Here is a 27,641-nt window from a genome sequence, read left to right on the forward strand (position 1 = left end):
CTTTAGGCCTAAGTGGGGCTGTGGCACTTATCTCTGCTGGGAAGCTCAGGGGACCATCGCACTTGTGTGCTGGCCTATTGCCCGCTGGGTACAGGGAGACCTGGGCACAGGCCGAGATGGGGGCTGCTGTGCTCTCTGTAGCCTGGGAGGCACAAGTCCAGGGCAACTGCCTTGTTTGAAGTAACACATTCTTCTGTTTAGAACTGAGCGTCAGCTCAGAGACCTGGGTGCTCCTCTCTGCAAGAGAGGCCGCCTGGAGCCTGTCTAGTCTCAGGTGTCCAATTTTATGAGTGTATTTTCAGAAGGTTAGAGGGTGATTGGAGAGGAAGGAGGAGGCCAGCAGAAGCAGAGGCCAGCCAGGCAGCCCTGTTTATTAAGTTGTCTGGCTCGGCCCTCTGCCGGATGGATGCTTAATAAACGCCTTTTGGTGCTGACCTCTCCCCAGCTGTGCTATTTGCAGCACAACACAAGACCTGGGGGCCAGGAAGCGAAGCACGACTTCCGGTTAGCGATTCTTTCATCTGATCCTCCTAATAGCTCTAGCGCACAGGGAGCCCTGGTGTCAGAACTGCCACCATGCCAACTCTGCCTGGGGACTGCGCTTTTGTGTGGTGCAAACCTGTAATCCCAGCACTCGGGAGCTAGGAGGTTGGCTATGAGTTCGAGGCCAGCTTGAACTACGGAGCGAGACCCTGTATCAAAAAACCAAAACAGGAAAAAGAAAAAGAATTACATGAACAGTGGTCATTGCGTGTCATCTCATATTGTGGTAATAGAAAGTCCTGAAGCTGGAATTGCGCAGTGCTTGGCCTGGGTAGTCATATGTGGCTGGCCAGTCTGTAAGACGAATTTTGTCCTTTGTTTTGTAATCAAGTCACATGTCGCTTTGTCATGCTGGAGAGCGTGAACTCAGGCAGCACGCTGAGAGAAGCTGTTCCCAAGCCTGACTCTCACTGTCTGTTGAATACAATCAGGTGAATGAGAACTAGATGAGCTGTGTGTTGCTCAGTGGAAGAGAGCGGAAGCCTGAAAGGGACCTAGGCGAGCAGTGATCCTGTCTCTCTCAGAGGCAGGGAGGCTCAGAAGGGCGAGTTTGGGATTGTCCTCCACAGCTGGGGAAGGACACCTGGAGGCCTTTCCCTGCGTTGTTTTAGGTTCTGCCCTCCCGGCCACACCCCTGCTGCAGCTGGACCGCCTGCTGAGCGACACAGGCCCACAAAGGCACCACCCACAACTCATTCATAAGCAAGCACCTGCCTGGCAACCTCAGGGTCCTGAGTTCGATCCCTGGTGCAAAACAAAACAAAACAAATAAATAAAAAAATTCCACTCATTTCCATCAAAAGCAGCAAGTGGGTGTGGCTGCTGTGGGTGGCAGTGCTGTGGCCAGGCAGGGCACTGATCCACTGTGCAGCTTGGCGTGGATTGGCTGTGGAATTCTGACAGCGCCTGGGGCAAGGGAAATAAGGTTGGAAATCAGCATCCCAGCCTGCTCTCTAGAGATAAGATGGGCTCAGAGCGCAGCCTAAGGTGGGACAACTGCAACCAATCAGCCACTCCTAGGGGCAGCTTGCATTTAGGAAGTCCCTTGGGTACCCCAGGCCATCACCCAGTGTCCTTGAGAAGTCACCTTCTCTGCTTGGGGGAGGGCTGAAGTCAGTCTGCAAGAGACTCAGGCTTGTATTTGGCCCCAATTCCCCTGCTGTCCCATAAATTGTCCCCAATGTCCAGGGTACGTGGTTAGATGTTGCTGCCTGAACTACAGAATGAAGTGTGCCTGTGAACTGTGTGATTTTGCTGAACATGTTAATAATCAGCGCCATCTCTGTACATATAATAAATAAATGCAGTCCGGGGCCTGTCTTGCCCCAGGCTGGGTCGCTGTGCATAAAAGAGCCCGCAACATCCATATTTGGGAATTATTTTTCTTCTTTCCTTCTTTTTGGTCTCCCTCCTCTTTCTGCCTAACACACAGATTTCTGAACCCCCTTCCATTATGTACCCACGGACTGCACCTCTTCTCCCCCTCCCTGCCTGCACACTGCAGCCTCCTACGAGGTGGCTCCTTGATTCTTTGATGCTGACACTCAGAGACATCTGGGCAAGTTCTCAGGGTTGCACAGCTTGCCAGGACAGGAGCCCTGAGCCACTGATGAAGAGCATACCTGCTGAGAACAAGCCTGCTGGGAACAAGCAGGGCTCCCCCCAAGCTGTGGGTGGTGACCTATGACAGTGACCTCCTCCGGTCCCTGCAGCCAACTGCCCTGGAGCCTCAGACCCAGCCAAGGAGCCAGCCGGCACCAACTTAAGCCTCACTTTTAAAAATGTTTCAACCAGTGCAATCCTGGGTTTTAACAGCCGATATCGTATGCACATTAAACACCAAATGATTGTTAACATATTTATTGAAGCTTAACAGGCGTCCACTATATAAAAGATGACTCTCTTATATGGCTGTCAGACCTCAATAAACATGTTTAATAATTAATTGGCATTAAGCAAACATAATTGTACGATTCTAAATTAAATGTTCAGTGAAGCATATTGCGAATGCAAAGCCACCACGGTGTTTATTACTTAAAGTTCAGCTGTCAGTCCGCCTGTTCACAGCTCAGGGAAGTGGTCCCCCCACCCCCAGGCCATCCTGCACAGTAGGCGGAACTTCCTCCTCTTGGTCCTCCAATCAGAGGACCAGCTCTCCTCAATCTGCTCTGGCTTGGTCACACCAGGTCTCTACTTGCCAGGCCAAGAACTGTGTGATGTGGAAGAGACTTGCCCATTTTAGTTTTCAGGTACCTGGACCAGTTCTGCCACCACTACAGACTCTGAATTGGAAGATACTAAGCTGTCATTCCTGAGGGCCACTTGGGGAGGTTTCCATGAGTCCAATTAACCATCACCTGTGTGCTTTTGTTAAACATCACCTTGTCTGATAGGTACAGTTTATTCATTAACATGGGATGGTGGAGTTCAACAGCACTGGCGCTCCTGTCTGGCGAAAACATATTCCACACAGGCGAGGCACAGCCTCCAGAATGCAGGGCCATGGGGGCCTGGCCTTAGCTCAGTTGTTTAAGTGGCTGCTTCCACAAAGCTGTCAGCCTCAGGTTGCTGTAGTTCGATTCCCACAACACTCCAGCCAGCCAAACCACCCCTGAGGGCATTCGGAGCAAAACAACAACAACAACAAAAAAAAACCCTTATTCCAGAATGCAGGGCCAGGTGTCTCAAGGGACCCCCTACGAACTGTGGGGAGATGAACAGTGCCGTAGCCACTGTGGAAATGGTGTGGGGGCTCCTCAGACACAACGCGGCATGATTTTGCAGGCTCACAGCTGGGTACATACACATCTAAAGGAAACGAAGTCGGTATATGAAACGTACCTGTGCTCAATTTGACCTTGTGACAGTGCTTCTCACAGGAGCCAATACACGGAGTCAACCTGGGGGTCCCTTGGGGGATGAGTAGATAAAGAAAATATGGTTGCTGTACACAGTGGAACACAATTCAGCCTTCAAAAAGGGGGGCAGCCTGTTGTTTGTGGCAGCATGGATGAATGTGGAAAGTGTTCCATTGAGCGAAGTAAGCTGTGAGTAGAAAGACAAATGTTGTCTGCTCTCAGGGACCCGTGGAATCTGCAGAGGTCGCTGTCCTAGAAGTGGGGAGTGGAAGGGGAGCTGTCAGCCGCCAGGGAGGAGGTGGGGAGGGAGATGAGGAAGTTGATCAACAGGACCCATAGTTCCTGTCAGAGAGGAGGAATGGGTTCCCAACCTCGGAGGCACAATAGAGTGACTTCAGTCAGCAATAAGCAAAGCACTGTTTATGTCCAAACAGCTGGGAAAGGGGATCTCAAGTGTTCTCTCCGCAAAGGATCAATGAGTGGGTCATTGCCCTATTGTGTACAGATGCCGCTCAGTGCCCTGTACCCTAGGGACATGGACAGTTATGGGGGGGGGAAGCAAGATCACACACACACACACACACACACACACACACACACACACACACACACGTGAAAACGTGGCGCTAAGTAGACCATGAAAAGGACCCGGGCTTGCAGCGTGAAGTCTGAACCGGGAAGGCGGAAGGTAGCCTCAGTTGACCCGGGGGGGGGGGGGGATGCCACAAACCGGGGGCCCGATCTTTGACCACACTGCGCATGTCCACAAGTGAACGTGATTTGGGGGTTAAAGATAAGTTTTACTAGATAGGCACTTTCGTAGGTACAGCAGCCAGGGACGGCGGGCCTGGGCTGCACACAGACTGCATTGCGCACAGCCGTCTGTCTGCACGCCACGCGCAGGATCTAGGGCTGCGGCTGCGCATGGCCCCTGAGACGGATTTGTTGGAGCCAGTTGAGTTGTTTTTAGGAAAGATTCCAAACTCAGTGTCACTGGAAGACACTTTTATTTTTTACTAGTCATCATTGCTTTCTGAGTTCATTGCTGTTATTTATTATTTCTATTTAGTTAATATTCCACCACGGCTTAAATTAACCACCTATGCCTCACCTGCCCCTAAATCCCTCAGAGCCTTTGGAAATTAAGCCGTTGTCTGGCGACAACCAACCTCTCAAAATTCAGGCAGGAGAAAGGAAAAGCATACGCCCAGCAGGCAGTCCTGGCTGGGTCACAGGTGTATGGCAATGACACGCTATCCCAGGGACCTCAGTCATGTGTGAACAGCCCGTCCTCAGGGGCCTGAAGGAGACTCGGAATCCGGCCGGAAACCTCCTTAGATGCAGCACCAGGAGGCAGGGCTGCGGCTTGGGAAGTCACTGTCAGCGGCAGCGAGTTCGGCACGGGGTGGGGCAGTACTGGGTTCTGAGACGCTCAGATCTGCCTGGGCCCCTCCTTGGGCTCCCACTGTTTGGGCCTCTCTGGGGCGGGGGGATGGGGTCCAGAAAAGCTCTAGGTGCTACTGGAATCCCTTGGAAACTGACATTGGAACCTCAGAGTTATCTCTTAGGGAGTTTGAAACACTGAAATTTATGCACACTGGTTTCAAAAAGCTAGAAAACAACATAACAGCGTGTGCCGTCTCATCACCTAAACATAATATTAGAAGGTTATATAACTATAAAATATATGTCATGCTATTTTAATACGTGGTGTATTTGATCATTTATTCTTTTATGTGTGAATTCTTAGTACGAGTTTGATCATATTGCATAGAAAGCTAGTGTTCTTCCTACCAATTTATGTGGTGTCCCCAGGATGTCCCCAGACCACACCATTCATGGGACCCTTGTTTCACACGGTTGCACATCTACGCACTGACTCACTGGGTGAGCTTTCCCTACGCCTTTTTCTATCATCAGGCATTGTTTCTAATTTTAATACTCATCACATTTTTTTTAAATCTACTTTTTCTTTCCTTAAGGCTAGTCCACTTCTCAAGGATTTTAATTATCTTTCTCTCCCTCTTTTTTTCTTCCTTCCTTCCTTCCTTCCTTCCTTCCTTCCTTCCTTCCTTCCTTCCTTCCTTCCTTCCTTCTTTCTCTTCATCTTTCCAGTACCACTGATTGAACCCATGGTCTTTGCACTGACTACACCCTCAGCTCATTTTTTTATTTTGCAATGGATATCACTAAATTGCTAAGTTGCCTTGGCTGAACTTGAAATCACACGGTCCTCCTGCTTCAGCCTCTCAAGGATTCTGGGATTGCAGGTGTGCACCACTATTCCTGCATCCCTAGTGTTTCTTGAAAGAATCTGTTCTCTCAAAAGTTTCTTTCTAGTACCCTTGTGTTTTTATTTGAATTCATTTATTCAAATATTCTCTCTTTCTTCTTCCTTCCCTCTCCACCTCTTTCCTACCAATGGAAAATGCAGCTCTTAAGGATGACAATTGCCAAGCAAAGACTTGGAGATGAAGAAATTGGTGTACGGCACTTTGCAGCCCATGAGAGGGAAGACTTGGTTCAGCAGCTGGAGCGAGCGAAGGAGCAGGTTGTTGATAGTGTTACTCGAGAGTGGGGGATGGGTTTGCACAGCTGGGGACAGCCCAAGAGCAGACATGTGCCCTGGATCTTCCTGCGTGTGGGAGGTGGGCAGAGGATATCGTTGACTGCTAGACTTCTGGTGCTGCCTCCAGTTACTAGCTGACTTGTGGGTGTCTGGTTGACACAGGTGCCATTGTTGGGAAGACAACCAAAAACTTTGCCCCGAACCAGGAGAGGCTGGGAGGAACCAAAACCTGACAAGTTGGCTGCAGTTTGCAGGTTTCCACCAAAATGCTGAGTGCTGCTTCTTAGGTAAAGTCTCAGCAGCTACAGAGCCCTAGTTAGTGAGCAGCTAAAAGAATCGGCAAATCATTTCCTTCCTTTTGCTAATGGACTTTGAAGAGTGGAACAAGATTATTGGCTCTAGATTTGGCTGGAAATGTTATGCATTTGTAAGGTGCCAGCAGTGGTTCCCAGGTCTGGCTTCTCCCTCTGCAAGCCATGGCTGCAGGGCTCACGGCAGGGCTTGGGCCAGGCTCCTGTCTGTCTCCCAAGCTGCTGTGCCTTGGCCGTCCTGGATGCAGTGAATGCCTGGTGGGAAGGCACCCCTCACTTTTAGCTTCCACCTAGTACACAGTGCTTGTGGTTTTGTAGCATGCAAGTGATATTAAGAAGCTCTCTAAAAATCAGTCAGCTGGGCAAGTGGCTCCATTTCTGGCCCCCAAATGCCCATGTCTGGGGATCCTGCTGAGTGAGGATGTGGCTGTGGTTGCAGATCGAATCTTTGGAGCATGACCTGCAGGCCTCTGTGGATGAGCTTCAGGATGTCAAGGAAGAGCGGGCCTCCTACCAGGACAAAGTGGACCGACTGAACCAGGAGCTCAACCACATCCTGGGTGGCCACGAGAATCGCATCATCGACGTGGACGCCCTGTGTATGGAGAACAGGCAGGTGGTCTTCCTGCTGGGTGACGCGCTGGCCTTCTGGGTGGGACAGGCTGGGTGTTCTTTGCACAATGAAAAACTGCTTTACAAGCTAAAACAAAGCTCCCAATGCTCCCTGTGTAGCATACCAGTCATAAAGTAAGTGAAGAGACATAATATACCATGCATGGAGCCCTCTCTCCTCCACACCTTTCCTGCTCAGGCCGGTGGGGTAAGAAAACAGCAAGGGCTGCTTGTTATTGCTATCAAGGAGAGGAAAAGAATAAGAAAATAAATTGAGAAATTCCCTTAGCTCTTTCTTCTCCCTGAGGCAAATTTCAGTGTGTGTATGTGTCTCACTTAATGTTATGCCTAGTGTCGCCTTTTCTTGCCTTGCTTCCCGGCGGAATCATCTTAATGAGAATTATGTGAAAACTGTGTTGAGGTCCCCTCGGGGATCTCTGCAAGGGCTGTTTTAAAGCAGGGTGTCAGTGATTTGGGCATGTTTGACCTTGATCACATCCATTTAAGAAAAGGTCAGAAAGATGCACATTTTTTTCCTCCTCCTCTCCGGATTGAGAAGGAAGGCATTGCGTGCAAAGGATAGCTCTTCTTGCAAGTTGTTTTTAGTTTTTCTCTCTCATACTTTAGTATATGTTTTTTACTTTTGCTCCCAAACACATCTATTTTTTTTCCAGGTACCTTCAAGAGAGATTAAAACAACTCCATGAAGAGGTCAACCTCTTGAAATCGAACATCGCCAAATACAAGGTAGCAAAATCATGATGCTAATGCTGGTGATTCACCATTGTACATCTAAATGTCATCCTATTTTAATTCTCCTTTAAGTGGCAAAGACATTTCAGTGTTTGCCTGCCCTTTGTGAGAGAGCCCCACGAGAGTCTTAATGGGGGTAACCAGTAAAAGTGAACCCCAAATAGCAAACAGCCTCAGAGCAGCTTCTGCCTGAGCCCTTCTGTGGCTGTGGTCAGCCATGCACTCAGGAGCCTCCAGGATCTGGGCATTTCTGCTCAACAGCATCTGCCCATGTGAAATTAGGGCTCCTCTCTATTTTCTTTATAAAATAAGCCGTCATCAGATGCTGTTCGTCCACACTCATCCGTAAGGAAATGGTTTCTGAGGGTGGAGGAAATAAAGGTTGGGAAGTCATACTCTGACCCCTAATGTTGACGTCAAGCTGAAAGGACCGGGCACTTGAACCCTTCCCACTGTTATTCAGTCTGTTTCCAGCACCACTGGTTTGATAATATCTATTTCTGCAGATGTTAGTTGTAAGTGTTATAATTAGAAAAATCTCCTGGGTTTCTTTGCTTTGAAAATAGATTGATTCCCCTCCTTGCGAGTGAAGTTTTACAGCCACCGGGCTGCATGGGAGAGCCCGCTTCTCGTCATGGTTGTTGGCATGAGCTTTTGTTCTCAGAAATGTCCATGCTCCTCCGTTCTATGGGGGCACACACTATCCTACACTAATCTATAGACACACATGCAGCCAAAGCAACATCCTGCTTCTAATATTTAATTTAAAAATACGTGGATTCATTCAGCTAACATTTATTTTGCTCTATGTGACAAGCACTGATGTGTATGCATCCATTTTTCCTGTGTGAGTTTGCTGGAGGAATGCCACACGGGCGGCACAGTAATCTGCCTGTGACAGACATCGCTAATTGATCATGGGTCTCTTTCCAATCTGGGCACCAAACCTTCCAGATACCACTCCTGGGACCTGAAAGTAAACCATTTCATGTCTGTTCCAGAGGGATTTCCATAACCAGACTTTACTCATTAGACTGTGTCCTGACTTTAGATATAATTTAATTTAAGGAACATTCCTTGAGCACCCTTTGAATACAGGGGGCTATAATTACTGTCATTGTGCTACAAAGCAGCTTTTTTTTTTTTTTCTTACAAAACTCTTCCTAGACCTGCAAAACCCTAACTTTGCCAAGGATTGTGGAGTGCGTGTGTCAGGGCATCATGTGGATTTGGCAAGGGGTTCTTGGTGCCAGTGGGTAGATGCATCTCCTCCAGGGAGGTGTTTTTGCATCACTGGTGTTTCTAACAAATGCTTTTATTTTATGTTTTGCTGTAGAATGCTCTTGAGAGACGGAAAAACTCAAAGGGCCAGGGCAAAGCCAGCAGCAGTGCTCTGACTGGGGTTCTGTCTGCGAAGCAAGGTAGGCATTCGGGGTCCTGGTACAACCACTTAGAAACACGAAATGCTCCTGGTGTGCTGTCCATCACTTCTGAGCAGCTTCTGGGTTTGCAGATCCAAAAGCCGGGTGATTGGAGAAGCGGTTGCTGAACTTCTACCTGCATGGGAATGACGTGGAAGTCCTGGTCTAGCCCGGATTACTAGCCTGCCCCAGAGCTCCTGAGTCAGTAGGTCTGGCACCTGCACCTGACAATATGTCCAAAAAATTCCCAGCTAACACTACTGTGGGTTCAGTGGTCCTGCTTTGAGAATCAGTGTATGACAGGTTTTCCCAGTGACTGACTGGATCCTGTATCAATGTGGCCCCCTACCTGTGTCACCGAGGGTGCATCCTAAGGTGTGCTTCACCCTCCTTGAGTGTCTCCTCCTCCTGGCCTCTGTGATCAGAAGAGAAAAGTCATGTAGCTGCCGGAGTCATTTTACCATGAAACTTGTGCCTTTTTCCAACAAGCTTTTATTGATTACAATTTTGGTCCTCCTCCTTGTCGATTCCAATGAAAAATAATGATCTTCCAGGAACAGACCAGGGGAATAAATAGCAGAGAGCTTGTGTTCTGACACTTAATATTCGGAATTCAGCTCTAAACACAGGCTTCAAGTTGCGCATGCTCAGCTGGCCCATTTTTCCAGTTGTTGGTAGCGCAGCCAGCAACTACCATGTGGCCGTCTCCATCCGAGCTGAGAGGCTTAGGCGAAAAATGCTGAGTCCTCAGCTATTTAACAAGCAAGGCTGTGTTCCAAGCAACTTCTTTGTTTCCACTCCACTAGAAAAGAGCATCCTAGGAGTGTTTTAAAAAGAAAACTATAATCTTCTCTGAAAACGTGAACTGGCCCCACTGTGTTTAGGCCAGGATGTCATAGATTGCAAATGAGCTTTGAGCTTGGAGACCCAGCCAGATGTGGGGGCAGAACTGGGCACCCAGCCTGGCCTTTCTGGAAAGCCTACTGTGCAAGACCTATCATCAAAGATCTATTGACACTAGTACACCAAGCCTATCAATCTATGGCAACCTATTATAAAAAGCTTTAAACTGGTCCCCATGGAAAGAACAAGAAATAATTATGAACATATGCAAACATTTTGCTACAGGAAATTGTTCATACATTAGTGAGAATAAAGAACTGGAAGTGATATAAATATCTAGCAGTGGCTCAAGACATTATTATGTATCTATGTGTGGACTATTAAAGCAGTCATTAAATTTTAGGCTTTATAGGATATTAATGATGCTGAGTATTATTAAGAGGGGAAAAAAGGCAGGGCTTTTCTCCATTGTTTGAATGCATGATTTTTTTTTTTTGAGCTACATGTGATCACATAGGAAATGGTATGCAGAGGGCTATAAGATTTATATCATTGCTTTGTTGTGTCTGGGAGTAGAGTAGTTGTCATACATTTCTGTTATATTTCAGCTTACCTACCTTCCTAAAACTGTGGGTTGCTTTTGTGATAGGGTAGAATGTTGGATGTATTCAAACCAATCTTCTTCATAGCAGACTTTTCTGACTCTGAGGATCTGAAAGAGCCCAGGTTCGCAGAGACAGAGGAAGAGGAGGTTCCACCTGTAGATCAGCCAGGCCGTAGAGGCAGATGGCTACTAGAAGAGCCATTGAAGCCATTTTGAGCTCAGCCAAATAGAAATGGGGAAGTGGAGTTTCAGCAGCACCATGAATGAAAGTCATAGAGATTTTAGCAGACTATATTTATATTACTTAAGCATGATGTTTTATTGCCCAGCAGGCTAATGAAATTGCCCATTATATTAACAAGATTATTCACTTTGGAATTATAGCCCTAGTTTGTGCAAAGTTGGTCACACCACCCCAGGACTCTTCCTTTATGTGTCTACAAGTGGCATGAGATGGATCAGAAGTTATTTTTTAGATACTTTTACAACTAGGCAGACAACAGGGGTGTTTCCTACAAGGAAGAGCTATCCATAGGTGTTGGACAGCTGTCCACAGGTGACTGGAGACCTGGCAGCACGAACTCGTCCAGGGCTCGGTCTACACGCTGCACCACTCCACGTGGTCTGAGCCCTGTAGCTACACTGACCTCGGGACACTGTTGTTGGCTTCATTGTGAACCTGGCTGTGAGGCTGGCTTGGCAGTCAGGGGAGTCCTCAGCCTCCAGGGACAGCCAGTCTGTGCATAAGGAACTCTTTCCCAACCTCCAGGTGCTCGCAGGCTGCTTGGCACCTCCTTGCCATACCTTTGTACCACTTAGGCTATTGTTTGCTGGATATTTTTCTATGAATCAATTTTAAAGTGACCTATTTTATTTGGCTTTGTCCTACGCAGTAGCATCTGGGAAGTCACTAGTCTACTATGTCATTTATTTCCTTTTGTATAGTACCTTCAAACAAGGGCATAGCTATTGAAACTAAAAAACAGAACAAAACAAAACAAAAAAAACCTTTGCATTATATATGAAATCTCCTACATTATCTTGCTGCTTGCTAAGGAATCATGCTGCAGGACACCCCGCCAAGCAAGGCTTTCAGGGTGGAGGCTTAGTGTCATTTACACGACAGTGTGGTCTTTAGCCAGTATCTTTCCTGTATGGAACAGAAACAAACACTACTCAGGTTTTGGATTTTGTTTCTTTTTTTCAGTTTCAAGTTTCAATGAAATAGTTGGCATGAAAATGTTTAACATACTGGGAAAATACAAATAGTTTTGTTTCAAAAATTTGTGGATGACTAGGGGCATAGCTCAGTGTCAGAACATTTGCTCAGCATATGCCAGGCCTGGATTTCATCCCCAGCACTGTGCAAAAGAGGATGTGGATGATAAAACTCATGTAGGACTTCTCTTTTCTCTTTAACTCTCATGCTGAATTTTATTTTACCCTGCACACCTGAGGCAGACTCTCAATACAATACAGTAGCATTTAGAAGCTGAGAACCTTCCGTTATCCCAGAAGAAATGACCTTGGTTTGCGGTCCCATTTCCTAGAACTGACAGCCAAGTTGTCAATTTTATGTCCTATCTAGTTCAGGATCTGCTCTCTGAGGATCACGGGTGCAGCCTCCCTGCTACGCCACAGTCCATTTCGGACTTGAAATCTCTGGCCACTGCCCTGTTGGAGACGATACACGAGAAAAACATGGTCATTCAGCATCAGAGACAAACCAACAAGTAGGTGGCTGGACTCTGTGGGAGAGGAGAGGGAGAGGGGGGAAAGGGAGGATTGGTGGCCAGGTGGAACCACAAGCTGCACCAGAAGAAGGTGACATCCCTCAGTTCCAGAAGGACATGTGTTAAACTAGAACCATGCTTCTCCTTTAGGTCAGCCAGGGTCTGGGCTGTAGGCTGGAGTCAAGCAAAGTAGTAATCCTGGGGGTCACTTCTTAGAGACACAGAGGGCCACACAGTGAGCAATAGGTGTGCCATGGTGGTTTCCTGGGTGGCGCATCTCCCTTCCAGCTCTGCTTTTCCAGAGAGACCTGCCTCAGTGCCATTTCGGACTGAAAGCCTGAAGAGCTCTGGCAGGCAGCAACTGCTTGGGCACTAACTTCATTAAGTAGCTGGACTTGTAAGGGAGGCTGATGGCTCTCTTCTAGGTCAGCAAGGAAAGGTGGTGGAAAGAACCAATAAATAAAACAGAATGGTGTGTGTGTGTGTGTGTGTGTGTGTGTGTGTGTGTTGCTCAGGATTGAACCCAGGGCCATCAAACTGAACTACATCCCCAGTCTGTTTTAACATTTTTTATTTTGAGATACGACCTTTTTAAGTTGACTAGGCTGGGCTTGAGCTTGTGATCCTCCTGTCTCAGCTTCCCCAAGTACTACGTATTGGGTTTTTAAAACACATTGACTATGTTGTATAAAATCAGGCAAGTTAAAGTAGACTAAAGTAGCTGTCAGAGGCGACAGAGCAAAACCGAAAGGCATTCAGGTCATGGTGAATAGAAACACTAAATTAGAACAATGAGTGTTACACACATCGGCACATTTTCTGCTGCTATAATTAAATACCTGATCCTGGGTGATTTATTTAAAGAAAAGAAAGAAATTTACTTCTTACAGCCCAGGAGGCTGAGAAGCAGAGATCAAAGCATGCATCTTAGAGGACCTCTTGCTGAGTCATCACCTGACAAGGGACCTCCAGTGGTGACAGAGTGAGCTAGCTGGGTCACTCTTTCACTAATGCCGTCATGCTGCAGGGTGTCACCCTCAGGACCTTATCTCTGCGTAATCACCTCTCAAAGGTGAGACTCTCAGCTCCCACTGACATGGGAATTTGGGGGACACATTTGTGTCATGATAAGACTCAGAGCTGTGCTGCCTGCCCTGAGAGGGGCCTGGCACTTGCTCCCAGCGCTCTATTGTCACAGCCCTGAGATTTATAAGAGAGAAGCTTATGGTTCTACTCCAAAGGTTCCATAGTATGTGAATCCTGCTAACAAGATCTATGCTCACTGGACCAGAATGGGTCTGAGGAAGGATGCTCGACTGGAGCCAGGAGGAAGGGATGGGAGAGCCAGACATGGTGCAGAGGCCCCTGGGCAGTGATGGAAAGTACTGTAAAAACAAAATAGAAAGGGAGAAGACAGAGGACAGGAGATAAAGGCGTATGTGGAAGAAAGCAAGGAGTGGTGAAGGGAGGACCGTGTCTCCAGGGTCACAAGGGTGATCCATTCCAGAAATTTTTGATTGTCTTGCACAATGAAACCTTCACCAAGGATGCTTCCCCCGGCCAAGGGCAGCCATTCTGCAGAGAGGAGGAAGGAGTCACATCTTTAGGTCCTGCCGGCCTCCATCCTTTCTTCTCACAGAGCACATTGGCAGGGCTGTGGGCTCTTCCCAGCCTCCTCAGGTCTGATCTGTTCTCAGCAGGTAACCTCAAGGGACCCTCAGCATGAGTTCATCCACCTGCCATTGCCCTGGAACCTGTGTCTTCCTGCCTGGGCTCTGCCTGTCTCAGCAGCATGTGGCCCTTCCAGTGGCCTTGTGGCCCCAACCACCGCTCACCTTTGGGGATTTTGCTCTCCTGAGGCTTCCTCTTTGAACCTCTTCAGCACCTCCCCTCCTCTGGCTTCTGCCCCTTCACCCTGATCCCTGAAGCCTTTTCTCCACCTGCTCTCTCCCTAGAAAATCTGATCCCCTGACATCGCTCCAGAGGAATCCACCTGGACTCCTCAGTGGCCCTTGAGAAAGTGTGCCCTGGAGGTTGCCTCTGGCAGGGTGGCCTGGGAGAGATGCTTCAATAGGAATGTAGGTGCAGCAGTGTTTCTGTATCCATCGTCAGGGTCCCAAGACTCCACCTTTGAATCTTGTTCTTCTGTAGGTTGGCCACATCAGAGTACCATCTTGAAGTTTCCCTTTGAGCCTCCAACTCTCTCTGGTCTCAGTTCGTTTCTCCTGCTCCTCATCCCCCAGACCAATCTCAAAGGACCTCTTATTTCCACTTCTTGCTCTGGTTTTCCCTCCCTGCCCCAGGACCTCATGGCCTGTCCCTGCCTTTGCCTGCCACTCTTTGCAGACTGTTTTCTTAGATCTTTGTCTCCACCACTCCATCAAGGGCAAGGTCCAAGGTTCCAGCTGCTAGGTTGACAGTTTCTCCTGGGGTCCTTTCAGCTCTTCCTACTCAACAAATCTAAGGCTCAGAATAACCTTTCTCAATTTAATTACTTCAACATGCTTGTGCCCTTTGTCCTGGGTGGCCTACTTCTAGGAATTTATCCTAAAGAAAGAAATCAGAATGACCCCTTAGAGGGGTGAACATAAGGTTGTTCGTGATAGATTCCTTTTTAAGAGTGAAGATATGGAGGCAGCCCATGTACCTGTTAATTAGAAAATGTAGACTTAGAGTTCAGCCAGAAGATGGAGTAGAGTGCACCATTTAAAGTGTGTTTTGGAAAATATGTCCTGGAGGTTGGGCAGAGCCTATACCTCTCAGGTCTGAGCTACTCCAGGCCCTGAATGTTTGTGTCTGTCATGGCCACCCCCTTTGCCTAGTGCCAAGCACCCTGCTGGCCCCTATGAGCATGCAGGGGATGTTTTGGTGGCAGATGATGGGCTGTCTTCTGACCCTCTGTTCCTGTTCCCTCAATGCCCACACTCTCATAGTGTCAGGCTGGATGGCATCCTGAGTGTGTGTCTCAGACAGGCCTTTCCTGAGTGTGGGCCTTCAGTCTTCCCTCCCGTGTGCCCCTCTGCCTCTGCCCCACAGACTGTCACTGCCTCTACCCTCAGGGTCCAGCCCTCCTCCCCACCACACATGCTGCACTCCTGGGCGCCCCCACTGGCCATAGCTCTGAGTGCCAAGCTGTGCTGGGTCCTCACCAGGGTGACTCTGCTGAAGACTGCTGCTTCCCTTGGCAGGCTGGTGTCCCACGGGGCTTCTCACTGCAGCCAGGGCCAACAGTCCTGCACCTGGGGCCCAAGCACCTTCTCTCTCTGTCCAGAGGAGTGACACCCACCCAGCCTTTTATTTTTCATTCCTTATTTTGAGCCAGAGTCCCACCAAATGTTAACTTCTGCATCGCCGGCTCCACCTTGCCATCTTCCTGCCTTAGCCTTCCAGAGTGCAGAATTATAGGAATTTACCATCTTGCCTGGTGCATGTGTAATATTTTAAAATAATTTTTGAGCCATTTTATGGTTAAATAACAGTGGATCGCCAAACATCTCCCCGCAGCTACCCAAACTCTGCTGGAAGAAATTAGGCTTCCGCACATCCAAAGGTTGTACAAAGAAGCAAATATATTCTCATATTTATAGACATTTTTAAAAACAAGTGATAGCTAGGAGTCATCTCAGGGGAGGGTTTCCCCCCGTTTTTTCTTTTTCGGTACCTTGATTTCCTCCATAGCGCTTAGCCATGGAGACCAGTACAGAAGGTGCCTAATGTGCCATTTTTAATACGCAGAAGGTCTTAAGGTTCAAATTTTCAGTAAATGTTTTGAGAGTGTGTAAAGAAACTAATTATGCTACAAACAAAGGGCTAAGAATAGACTATGAATTTGGCCTGCTTACTGTTATCCCTCATGATTTACCTTTGCAACCAAAATAATAAAGCAGCTGGGGGAGGAGGAGTGGAGTGGAAAGGATGAAAGTGCTCCTTCCTGGGGGAGAGTGCTCCCCCTGCTGGTGACCTCCTGCCTGACAGTTCCTCCCTCAGGGAAAAGTCCAGAGGGAGTCATCTTGAAGACTGATGAATAATAATAGGTCTTTATCTTTTGAGTGACATTCAGTGAATAGGCAATTTGTTTGAGGTTCTCCTTGCCAGAGTTGAAGTTGGCAGTTGTCTGGTTACGGCTAAAGCAGAGATTCGGCCCATTTGTCTAATGAGCTGGTACAGAACATTAGTGAGAGAGTCAGTGGCTGAAGTGATGTTTCCCTGAATGTGATTTTGGTCCCTAGCCTTCCCATAAGTCTCGGGGTGGGTGGTGCATTTGGATAAATATCTTAATATACTTTACTGTTGCCCCTAAAACCATTCTCTCTTTTCCTTCCCTGATCAGTGAAAAATGGGCTTGGAAGTTCAAGCTCTTGGGCAGCAAGGAAAAGGTGTGAATATAGTTTGAAGGCTACCAGACTAGGGCAGAGCACGGACAGGGTTTCTCCGGATGAAGTAGGGCCAGAGCTGCCTGTTTCCCCTGTACAACTGTGTCCTTCAAGACCGCTCACTCCTGGATCCCTGCAGGTAGCACAGGGGCCTGTTCCTAAGCTAGTGCTGTCCATGCAGAGTCCTAACCCTGTCACCCTCAGTGGTATTGTTCACATCAGAAACCATGCTGGTGCCACATGTGACCATCACACCTGTAGTCTCAGCACCCTGGAGGCTGAGGCAGGGGGATCTCAAGTTCAAGTGTAGGCCAATCATCTTATGAACTTACTGAGGCCTGTCTGTAAATAAAAATAGACATGGATTGTAATGAGAAGGAAACCATGCTGGAATGTCCACCTGAAGACCTCTTGTCTTGAGGATTTCCCTAAATGGCTAGGTAAATATACACTGAAAACTCCCCTACTCTGAAAAAAAAAAAATCCATAACTAAATAGACAAAAACTTTATTTAAAAATATCCCACCTTACCTCCCCTCACCAAAGCCACTCTCAAGCCACTGCCTGACCATCCCCTGCATGCTCCACTCAACTCTTTGAAGAGTCATGTCTGTTCTACTTTCTTGTAATCTGTGCAACCCTGTCCCTGGATCATGAGTTTCAATGAGTGGAGTGGTGGGCGAGACTGCTTTGAGATGAACTGTGTGTTCTCAGATAAATTGCTTAACCACTCTGATCCTCAGTGTCCATTGTGTGAAAGAGGCAGTGTAATACACTGTCCTCTACAGGGTCTTTGTCAACTCAGAGGAGATGGTGCCAGTGAGGCAGATGTTCTGTGTGGCCCATGCCTCATACAAGGATGCAGGAGACATTAGTTGACTGTTTCTGTTCATAGCAGTGTGGTCACTTTGTTGTTGATTTTGTTGTTTCTATTATAACTACCACAACTCCCCCTGGGCCCATTTTACTAGCTCTGGTCCTACCTGAGGTGGTGGGAAGTTGCTAAATGTCAGTCCAGAAAGAAAACCCCTGCTATGGACTGGACAGAGTTCCAGGAAGTAAATTGGTGGGAATACCTCCCAAATCATGTGGTTCCACTTCTGGGAGGCATGGCTGCACTGTCCAGGAATGTCAGAGCAAACAGAACCAAATGTGTCTGCACTCTCACACGCAGCCCAAACGGCATCCCTTGGCTCACCTGGCAGAGCAAAGCTTTATCTTTTGTTTCTGAGAGGCTGCTGGGAATGGATGATCTGATTTCCTTAAGAAATGGGTGTTGCATTGAGTGTGGTTGTGATTGCATCTCTAGCCTGTCAACTGGTGAAAGGGAGCTGGGATCAGGAGGTCTGAGAAAAATATTGTGAGCGAGATTAGAGGCCCAGTGTCTGTGGAGGGGTCAAGGACTGGACGGCAAGAAAGGCCCAACAAATGGAATGACATGGCATTATTGATAAAGACTACGCAGAATTTTAAGACTTAAAGAAAAGAAGGAAAGAAAATCCCTAAGATCCCAGATGAGGAAAACTGCACACAGTAACATCATAGTGTTTTATGAACTCCAAGGGAATATTAATTAAGATGCTACAAGTCATTTCAGGTAAAATCAGGATGAATCCGAAGCTGTATATATGTGCAGACCTGTACATATTCATGACTCTATGTATGTGGGTGTGTGCAGCTATCTCTGGAATCTAAAGAGAGGTAGGAGAATAATTCTGCTGTTCTGATTTATCCTGCTGAAAGGAATTGAAACTTGGCTGTTATGGTGACTTCCACGTCGTTTTAGCACAGCCGTGCCAAGAAAATCCCCCAAATAAAACAAAGACTACTTTTTCAATTTCCAGGCCAATAGAAAGTGATTGAAGTTTTTGATGAGGATCAAATCGTTTCCTATATTTAATTGAGTACAAAGGGGGCCTGAGCATCCACACCTATATTCACCTGTGCATATAGACGAAGCTTGGCTTCCAAGAATGTATTCCGGTACATATTCTAGAACTTGCTATGCCCCAGTGAGTCCAAATGGTCTTCTCAAAAGCAGCATAAGTTATTGTACTGATTCTGAAATTCCTGAAACTCCTTTGAAATACTCATTTTAATTCTCTCCATAGATAATTACAAATCATGAAAAAGAAAAGAACTTATTTAATCAAGTGTAGTAATTGAGGACCTTCCTGTAGCAAGCAATGTGCCAGACATCCAGCCTATGGGCATGCCTGGCTGGGTTCAGAAAGGCAGATCTTACTATTTTAGTCACCTAAAAGTCACATTACCAAGCATGTTCACCCATCTTACTTGTTAGACTCAGTTGTTTCCAGAAAATCCAGTCTACCCTAAAAGAGTCAAGGTGTGGTACCAAAAGGTAATCCAGATTGTTACCTTTAGCTATGATCAATTCTCAAATAGGAAATTTTGTAAGATGTTTTGGGCAATGGTACAATAATTGTTTAGCTTCCCTAGGGAGCCATGTTGGACAAGGATTTGCTGGAATGGTGTATAGATATAGACATGGATATCTATATGTCATATATCTATCTCTATCTATCTATCTATCTATCTATCTATCTATCTATCTAGTCAGTCATCCTAGTTTCTTTTTCTTAAGTGACTCAATAGAGTATATGTTACATGCGTGCACCTATACATGCTTACCTTTTGTAGAATTTATCTTATGTTTCAAATATTTTCTCTCTAGTCAGGCACTATACGTTTCCCTGGAAGCCACCTCTCAGCCTTGAAAGCTGACAGGCTATTCATTAATCTGTTGTCATTTTCTCCTCCTTTCCAGAATCCTGGGGAATCGAGTAGCTGAGTTGGAGAAAAAATTAAGAACTCTAGAGGTTTCTGGTTTGTGGAGTCTTCCAGGTAAACAGATCTTAATGAAAACTATTTTTTAAGAAGCTTTTATACAATTTGAAAAGAAGATTCCATATTTTTAATGTGTTTTTATTTGTAGGTCAGTGCTGAAAAATCTACAAGTGTTTTAAATTTAGAAACTATCATAGAAAAAGACAGAATCAGAAAATACAATAAATATTTAACTTCTCATGTGTGGGGTACTGAAGTTCTGCCAACCTATATTCCAAAATTGTCATATGTGTGTGTGTGTATATATATATATATACATATACATATACATATACATATACATATATATATATATATATATCCTTTTTGAATAGTGAATTGTTTCATTTTTTACCTGTAAGTATTTTCTAAAGGTCTGTTCCATGCAATCATCACTCCTAAAATGACTGTGAGAATATACAAAGATTTGTGCAATTTAATCATCATCCCTAGAATGAATAGAAAGATCTGACAAAGATTTGTTCAATTTAATCATCAGCCCTAAAATTGAATGTAAGCACATATAAAGGTGTGTTCCATTTAATCGCCAGTACTAAGAATGAAGAGCCGACAGCTTTTCTAACCCTGTGTACTTCACAGCCCCCTCCCCTGCCTTCCCCCATCCCATTTTTACACAGCTGGAACAGAAAACTTTCCTGAGGAGCCTTTCGCCCCACATTTGCCCAACATGAGGAAAGTGATGTTTCACTTTAATTAGCTGCATTTATCCCATTTATCTTGGTAAAATACCCCTTTCAGGAGACCCCTGACAGCTATTCCCTACTCTTTAAAAACTTATATTTATCGTTCGCTCCCACCTCCTCTTTCCCTGGAAGGAAGAGGGTATTTTTAGCTGCCTACCCTTTCCACGCAAAGCGGTCTCCTGTCCCCTTGGCTGGTGTGGGCTGCTTGCCTGTAATGGATGAAAAATGAAAATTGCCACAGGGAGGTGGACAGCATCCATTTTCTTCAACGTGACTCTGAATGGCCACCTTCCTTTGCCTGCAAGTACGTTTCATAAATTGGAATTTTGAGCCAAGATTCCTTGAACTTGATGTCAACAGACCTAACAGAAGTAATTAGTGGCAAGTGCTGTCCAGGGAGCTGAGCCATCCATTTGGCACGATACCCATTGGATGCTGTTACGGCCCATTTTTGCTGCAGGACTTTCTTCTGCTGCACCCAAGCCAGGCAAATGTGTCACCTGTTTGTAGAATCAGGGTGATATTTCTGCGCATGTACAGACCAGAGTTTTGATTTCTTTTCTTCTCAGAATGACTTATTGAAATTTCTTGCTGTTTCATTTCTATAATTTATATAAAAAGAAATTGAGGAAGGGGGTAAACTCTGGGAATTTTCTGTCTAGTGGTGTGGGGGCCTGGGAGATGTCCTGGGCAATGCTGTAGTGACACGTGTTTCTCTCTTCCTTTTGCTGCCCAAAGGCCTGAGCTACAATGTTTCCATAGGATTCGGCAGTATGTTCCTTTTAAATACATTTTTGCGGCTAATGTCAGCCGTGCATTCTGTCATCCTGCATGTAAAAAAGGGGAAATCCGTTATCTGTGTTTCCTTGCGCTCTTCTGACTAGAATAGAGAATTCAATTAGTACAAAGCAAATATTAAAGAACAACATTAGCTTTGAGGGACTTGGCTGAGTGAGTGCCGTGCGGGGGCCATGCTGTTCTAGTCTCTGGCCTTGAGGAGCTGGCGGGGCGAGCCCAGGAGGGAAAGGGCAGACCTCGGGCTCTGAGACTGTGTAAGGTGGTGGCGTCTCCTTTGCGAGTGCTGACGGAGGTACAGATAGAGCCTCCCACAGGGATGCGTTCTGGTGTCTTCAATCCCTCGGGAGTAAGCAGGGGCAGCGTCTTCAGTGTGTGTCGGGTGAGACCCTCTCCTGCTCATTGCTCTGTGTGTCTGCATTTAACTATGGCAGGCTGGAGTGAGAGGCCAGGCACTCCTTTCCACCTCCTTCTCCTCCCCACTCCATCCCTTCCTCTTCCCCTTTCTCATCCTCTCCCCAAATAGGATCTAAATCACAGTGCTTGGCCATCAGGAGGGCACAGGATCCTTGGCTTCAGAGAATTGCTGAGTCTCCCTTGCTTCCCAGCATCTTGAAAGGGTCAGAGCCTCCTCCTATGGGCCAGCCCAGCAATGTGTGGGTGCTTTTCTGAGCACCAACTCTGTGAACCGGGTGCTGAAGCAGGCACGCCGTGCGTGCCCCTCACCCTCTCTGAGAATCTGCAGTCCATTTGGGGAAGCAACATGAATATACATCAGGCAGCGACAGGAAAGCAGAGTGGTACATGATACAGAGCTAAAGGAGTGACAAGAATATCAGGATATGAGGGCGAGGGGAGGGGCCATTTGGTGCTCATTATAGGACAGACAGTACAGAATGAGATAGGCAAGGATGGCATAGATCATGCAACAACCATTCTGATGCCCACAGCAGACATCGCTAATCTATCCCTTCTTTCTTCCTTAATCATTGCAGACCTGGCCCTCAATACTTTCCAGGGGCCCATCTGTGGTTAGAGGTGACATGTGAAAGAACACACTCCCATTTCTGGATCTCCTCTTGTTTTAGATGAGGAAACTGAGGCAGAATAGCTGAGTCCTAAGGCCACAGGGGCTGGCATGAGTGCAGGTGTTCAGATTCTCCTTTGGTGACCTTCAGTTGGTGCTGGGCAACTGCAGTTCTGAGGAGGGAACTGGGGAGCAGACCAGACCAGCTGGACAGTGACTCCCACAGAATGGTGGGCTGCAGGGAAAGAATTCACACCCACAACCCAGAACCACCACCTCAGAGACTCAAACAGGTAGCGGACGGAAAGCCTGCTCTCCCTTTTACTACAGAGCAGAGCAGCTCGTGGACTTTCAGCCTTGTATTATTTTTTCCCCCTCTTCTTCCTTTCTCCTCTCTCAGCCCATGCAATAGAGCGCTTGATGTTTGCTAGACTAGTGATCTTGCTGGGAAGTGGACATGTCTGACGAATGTCACAGCATGCAGAGAGAAATCATCTGGAAGGCGAGCCTATCCCAAACTGTTTCACCTGTCTGACAGATGGAGAAGCGTTCGGAAGGCAGGGAAGCCAGAGGGAGGCCCCCGAGCCGTGCCTGTCAGAAGGGATTAGCTCCTACCCACCCAGCGCCATGCTCGCCTGCCAGGTCCCTCAGCCTTTGTTCACCTCTGCTAGGAGACTGGCATTGGGCAACTCAGAGAGAGAGAGAGAGAGAGAGAGAGAGAGAATAAATAAATAAATAAATAAATATGAGAATCAGGAGAATGTCTGGAGGCTTTTGGTATTTCTTTAGCTTGACCCAGTCATGGCCTGACCCAAGCCTGACCCGAGTTCTCCCTCCCCCACTCCCCATCTTCTAGATTTAAGAGCCAAAGGAAAGTACAAGATATCAGATCATCAGATTAGGGCTCAATTTAGTCAACACAGATGGAATTGGGCTTAAAAACAATGTAAGTAAGTGCCTTCTAAGCTAGGTTTCTGGAGCCTTCAAACATTTGGCAAGCACGACCCAGTGCTGGTATTTGACTTTAAGATCAGGCACTGATCTCTCTTGGGGAAAGTCAGGGAAGGTTATTTATCTTCCCGTCACCCCAATTTGATTGGGCATAGATAAAGCATGCTCCCCCCCCCCCCTTTTTTTTTTCTTCTTGGAACCGGGGATTGAACTCAGGCCCTTGCGCTTGCCGGGCAAGCACTTATTCTACTGAGCCATCTCCCTGGCCCCACATGCTCCCTTTCTACAAGCTCATGACTCAGATTTTTGGTGAGGCTTTGCTAGGACCAGCATTTTTGACGCACCTTGTAGCATGGAGAATGGCCCTGTGTGGGGTGGAGCCAAGGGACACATTATACCCCATGAGTCCCTCTTGAGAGGAGAGCTAGGGACCTTCAGTCGGCCTTCACCATTCAGCACCAGCTGGCTCCCACCCTGCCCATGCTCTGGTTCTTTGCCTACCAAGGCAGAGGGCTTGGGAAGGCTGAGTGGGACATGGAGGGGCAGAGTGTGTTCCTTACCAAATCCCTTAAGGCTAGAGAGCTGCCAGCCCTGCCACAGAAACGTGGATCGAGAAATGCAGTCCCATCCATGACAGTGGGCACGTGGTGTTGCTTTGAGGGAGAGAAAGAAAAGAAACCGATCACATGCCACCTGATCTGCAGTCATGCCGACCCCGGCCTGGCCACCACAGTGCATCCAGGTCCTTCCGGCTTGTATCTTTGCGGTGTGAAGAGGCCTGACTGTGCTGACTTTATTCTGATAGGCTCCCATCCATATCCTGAGCGGCAGGTTACTAGCTCTCTTTGGGAATGCTCTGCAGACTGGCCCTGAAGATGTCTAGATTTCTTCCCACGTAAGATGATGGCAACGCTGGTGCAGATGTTCAGGCTCAGCTCCTAGTCTTTGGGGATGTTTCACCCAGAACAATCTCTTTGTAGGCTCAAACAGGCTGGGTAGAAGAATAAAGTCAACAACCCACAAGGAACTAGCACTCCTAAGAATAATCCATCAGCCCATTGTTCAGACATTTACTGAGCACTTACCACATGCAGAGGTCTCCTATAAAGCCGTGGAACTAAAGTCAATAAAAGATAAAGCCTATTGGGAAGATAGTATTATTAACGAGTAGGAGGGGCCCATGGGCACAATCACAGAATCGTATCCAACGCCTAGCTGGTTCTCTAAAGGAGTAGTAGACATCTTAACCCAAGTGCCATTCTGTGCTTGGCTGAACCTGACCCTGAGGAAAATCACAGGACTTTAACACCTCTGATGTGAGCCCAGAGATATTACTGGGCACAGCTTTAGAGACCATCTTGCCCAAAGTCAGACAGGTAAAGCTGCAGTGCCAGCTGGACTCGTGGTCCCTGGTGCTTCCCTTCTGGCATAGTAAGAGAAATCCAAAGCTGCATGGGCCAAAACTTGACATTGCACCCTCCCTGATGGGCTCTCCTGACCTCTAGGATTGTATCATTCCGTGCACTGTGTCTGCTGTCCCTGTGTACTCTGTGTCTGCTGCCTGCCCCTCACGCTCACGTTCAGAGCTGCTCTTGCCTGCTCTTCACCTTTGTAACTTGCCATGGCCTCTAGCATAGAGATGTCTTGGTTTACTTTTTCTTGTCCTAATTATCCCACGCTTTTCCATCTGTTTGGGGAGTTGTTACTCATAGGCAGAAGGGCATGGCTGGATTGGAAATGTACTTTCTAAGTGGAAGTTCAGCTGGCAAGATCTAGAAGACCTGATACTGGTTGCCTTAAGGCGCAGGTACCATGCAATCTAAATGACCAAGTGGAATCAAATCCAAAATAGGTGCATGGAAGCCAGTGCTGATCATTCAACAAGTGACAACTGCCAAGTGCTGGCAAAATACTCAAGCACTTTGCATCAGTTAGTTCATTTCATCGTCACTGCTGTCCAAGAGGTAGGGGCCATCACTGTCCTCCCTCGCTTTGCAAATGGGAGATGTGAGGCCCAGAGAGCTGTAGTGACTTCCTTGATGTCACCCACGCAGTGAGGGACATTATCTGAAGTGCACACAGCACAGTATAGCCCCAAAGCCTATTCTCCAAGCCCTCTGCTTTCATTGGAACTGTTTTTATCTCACCCGCTCAGTTTTTGGAGATGCAGGCTGTACCTCAGCAGTGGCAAGGATTGGCATCTGTGCCTGAGCTGACTGTCAGGAATGAGTCAGGGTCTGTCATCATAGACGTCTGGCTTGTCACTCACTGCTCCCTTCTCAGCCTAGAGAAAGCGCCTCCTAGCTATCTCCTCTGCACTGCTTGCAAGGGAAGAAGGGTCCTAAGGGATCAGCCAGTGCATTAAGTAGGAATAAATGCAACCCAGCTTCACTGGTGACATAACATACCCATTTTCTCCCTTTTCCCCAACAGGGGGGAAGGATACCATACTGTTCAGCGACCCTGCTCTTTCCACTGTACAAAGATCAAGATCCCCACTGCTGAAGTTTGCTGAACAGCCCACAGAGAGCCCGCCAGACCCTAAGGATGGTAAGTGTGTTGTGCTCAGCCCTCTCATCTCTGGAACGTGATGCTTGATGCCCACAACTTAAAGGTCAGAAGGCTTAATTAAGCTCCTGGTTGCAGGTTTCGGGGGATTCAGTCCATGGTTTTAAGGCAGAAATTTTGTGGCAGAGTAATGCTGTGGTGTTGGTGGTGGCCAGAAAGCAGAGCAGAGGAACAGTGCCAGAGAGGAGTGGGTGTGGGAACATATGTGTAACCTGAGATCACGCCGCCAGGACCCATCCAGACATACCTAGGACTGTGCTTTATAATCTGCTAGCTATTTCTTAATCCTGTGAGGTTGACACAGCAGGACTAAAGGTCACAACAACTGCACCTCGTTTCTGTCTACACCTGGTCTGTGCCTACACAGAGAAAGGCCTCAGTGGACGACCTGCGGTCCCTCCCCCTCCTACAGCCTCAGTGGCATCATCCATGCACACCTCCCATGTAGTCTTGTTGCTTCCCTGGGGTCATCCTGTTGGGGGGTCCCAGCAGAAGAAGATAGAGCCCTATACTCTGGAGCCGTGGTGCAGACATTAGGAGGGAGGACTTAGCGGAATAGAGCATATATTCCAGTCCCACATCCTAGGGGCTGGAAGAATGTGGGTTAGTGACTCAGCTTCTTCTCATAAAGCGGTGACCTGCGCTGGATGCCTTGCCTCATATAGTGAGTGGCCTGGAGACCAGTGGGCTGCAGAGGCAGTCTCCTCCACCAGGCACAGTTGTGGAGGACACTGAAGACCCACTTAGGACACCAGATGAGGCAACAGACATGCTAGCAGATCTTCTCCCATACGAAAGTTTTGCTGCTGTGACAAGACTCACTGTGCTACTGGGGCTGCACAATGTCCTTGGTCAGTTCAAAGCCTTTACCGTCCATGGTCGTTTTTACTCTGGGCATGAACTGGAAGTCACAGGGTGCCAGATCTGGTGAGTGAGGTGGCTGAGGAGGCACTAACGGTTCTACAATCCTGGCTTTCTGTTGGATAGCATTTGGCAGCATCGTCCAGTGTATCTTTTTTCAGTCATTCATAAAGATATTTACCAAGGAGGACTTCCAGAACTGCTTCAGAAAGTGAAACACACAAGGGGATAAGTGTCCAGAGCAAGGGGAAATATTTTGAGAGATAATGATGGCATTGTGTTTTTTAGTGTACTAACTTAAAAAAAAACAAAACTGTATATTTTGAACAAACCTTGTATTCTCAAAGTATTTCCCTTTTCTGGATCCTGTCTATAGTCATAATCCTGTATTTCTGAGAGTCTGAACTTCCCCATGAATATTCTGTATGTTCCCAAGTATAATATCACTCACTGTCCTGGCCACCTTCTCAGACACTCTGGCTCAGGGCCTGGGTGTTGCTGGCGCTTGTCAGCCTCCCTTTCCCATTCACATCCTCCTGTAGCCATGCTCTTCTGCAGTTTCCAGCACCTCAGTTCCTCACACCTCGGCTTGGTTCAGGCCCCTGCTAGTTTACTTGCAGGCCCTGTCTTGATTTACTGCTTTCCAGGCTGTCCTTGCTTTGTTCGCATCTTTCCCCTGCTGTTGGAGGACAAAACACTGAGGTAGTTCTCCATCTTGCTGGCTCAGAGTGGGGTTCAGCTGTCTTCTGCCTAAGACCCTGACTCTGTAGCCTGGGTTAGTGCACCTTTCTAGCCTTATGATCAGCTCACCTTTTACCAAAATGAACTGGCCAGCTATGTCAGTTAGCCACTCCTGTGTAACATACTACCTCAAAGCTTAGAGCGTTCTCTTCTGGAGGGTTAACAACTTAAGTTTGCAGACCAAAAAATTAGAGAAAAAGAAAGGCTGCAAGGACAGCCAACATTTTGGCCCTAGCCTTTCAAGGTCAGTGAGGACTCAGGACATAGGAGAACCTATACTGTAACATCCTGTAACTCAATGGTGTCCTAAATTTTCTGATCAAGGCGATTATAGGGCCACAGAGGAAAGTGATTGATAATGTAGAGTGTGCCTAAGGAGAGTCACATGGAGAGAAAACATTCTCTCAGGCTTTCACAGAGAGCAAATTGGTCAAGCAATGGCCGTGATTCAACCACATAGCTGACACTGACAACGGTTCTACAAACTGCGGTACAGGGTTTCAGGGTAAATTCTGAGGGGATGTCAC

At 47.3% G+C, this 27,641-nt stretch overlaps 1 protein-coding gene across 1 annotated transcript in view; it reads left to right on the top strand.

Annotated features, from left to right (window-relative positions):
• The window catches only part of Ccdc149 (coiled-coil domain containing 149), a 96,630-nt gene that overhangs the window by 57,809 nt on the left and 11,180 nt on the right, over positions 1 to 27,641 (top strand). The window contains exons 5-11 of the mRNA XM_012516441.2: positions 5,836 to 5,952; positions 6,721 to 6,893; positions 7,568 to 7,640; positions 8,983 to 9,067; positions 12,103 to 12,247; positions 19,409 to 19,485; positions 25,378 to 25,494. Coding sequence (XP_012371895.1) covers positions 5,836 to 5,952; positions 6,721 to 6,893; positions 7,568 to 7,640; positions 8,983 to 9,067; positions 12,103 to 12,247; positions 19,409 to 19,485; positions 25,378 to 25,494 — 787 coding nt within the window. The remainder of the gene's footprint in view (positions 1 to 5,835; positions 5,953 to 6,720; positions 6,894 to 7,567; positions 7,641 to 8,982; positions 9,068 to 12,102; positions 12,248 to 19,408; positions 19,486 to 25,377; positions 25,495 to 27,641) is intronic.

Source organism: Octodon degus, unplaced genomic scaffold (assembly GCF_000260255.1).
Source record: "Octodon degus isolate 3935 unplaced genomic scaffold, OctDeg1.0 scaffold00006, whole genome shotgun sequence".
Classification (NCBI taxonomy): Eukaryota; Metazoa; Chordata; class Mammalia; order Rodentia; family Octodontidae; genus Octodon; species Octodon degus.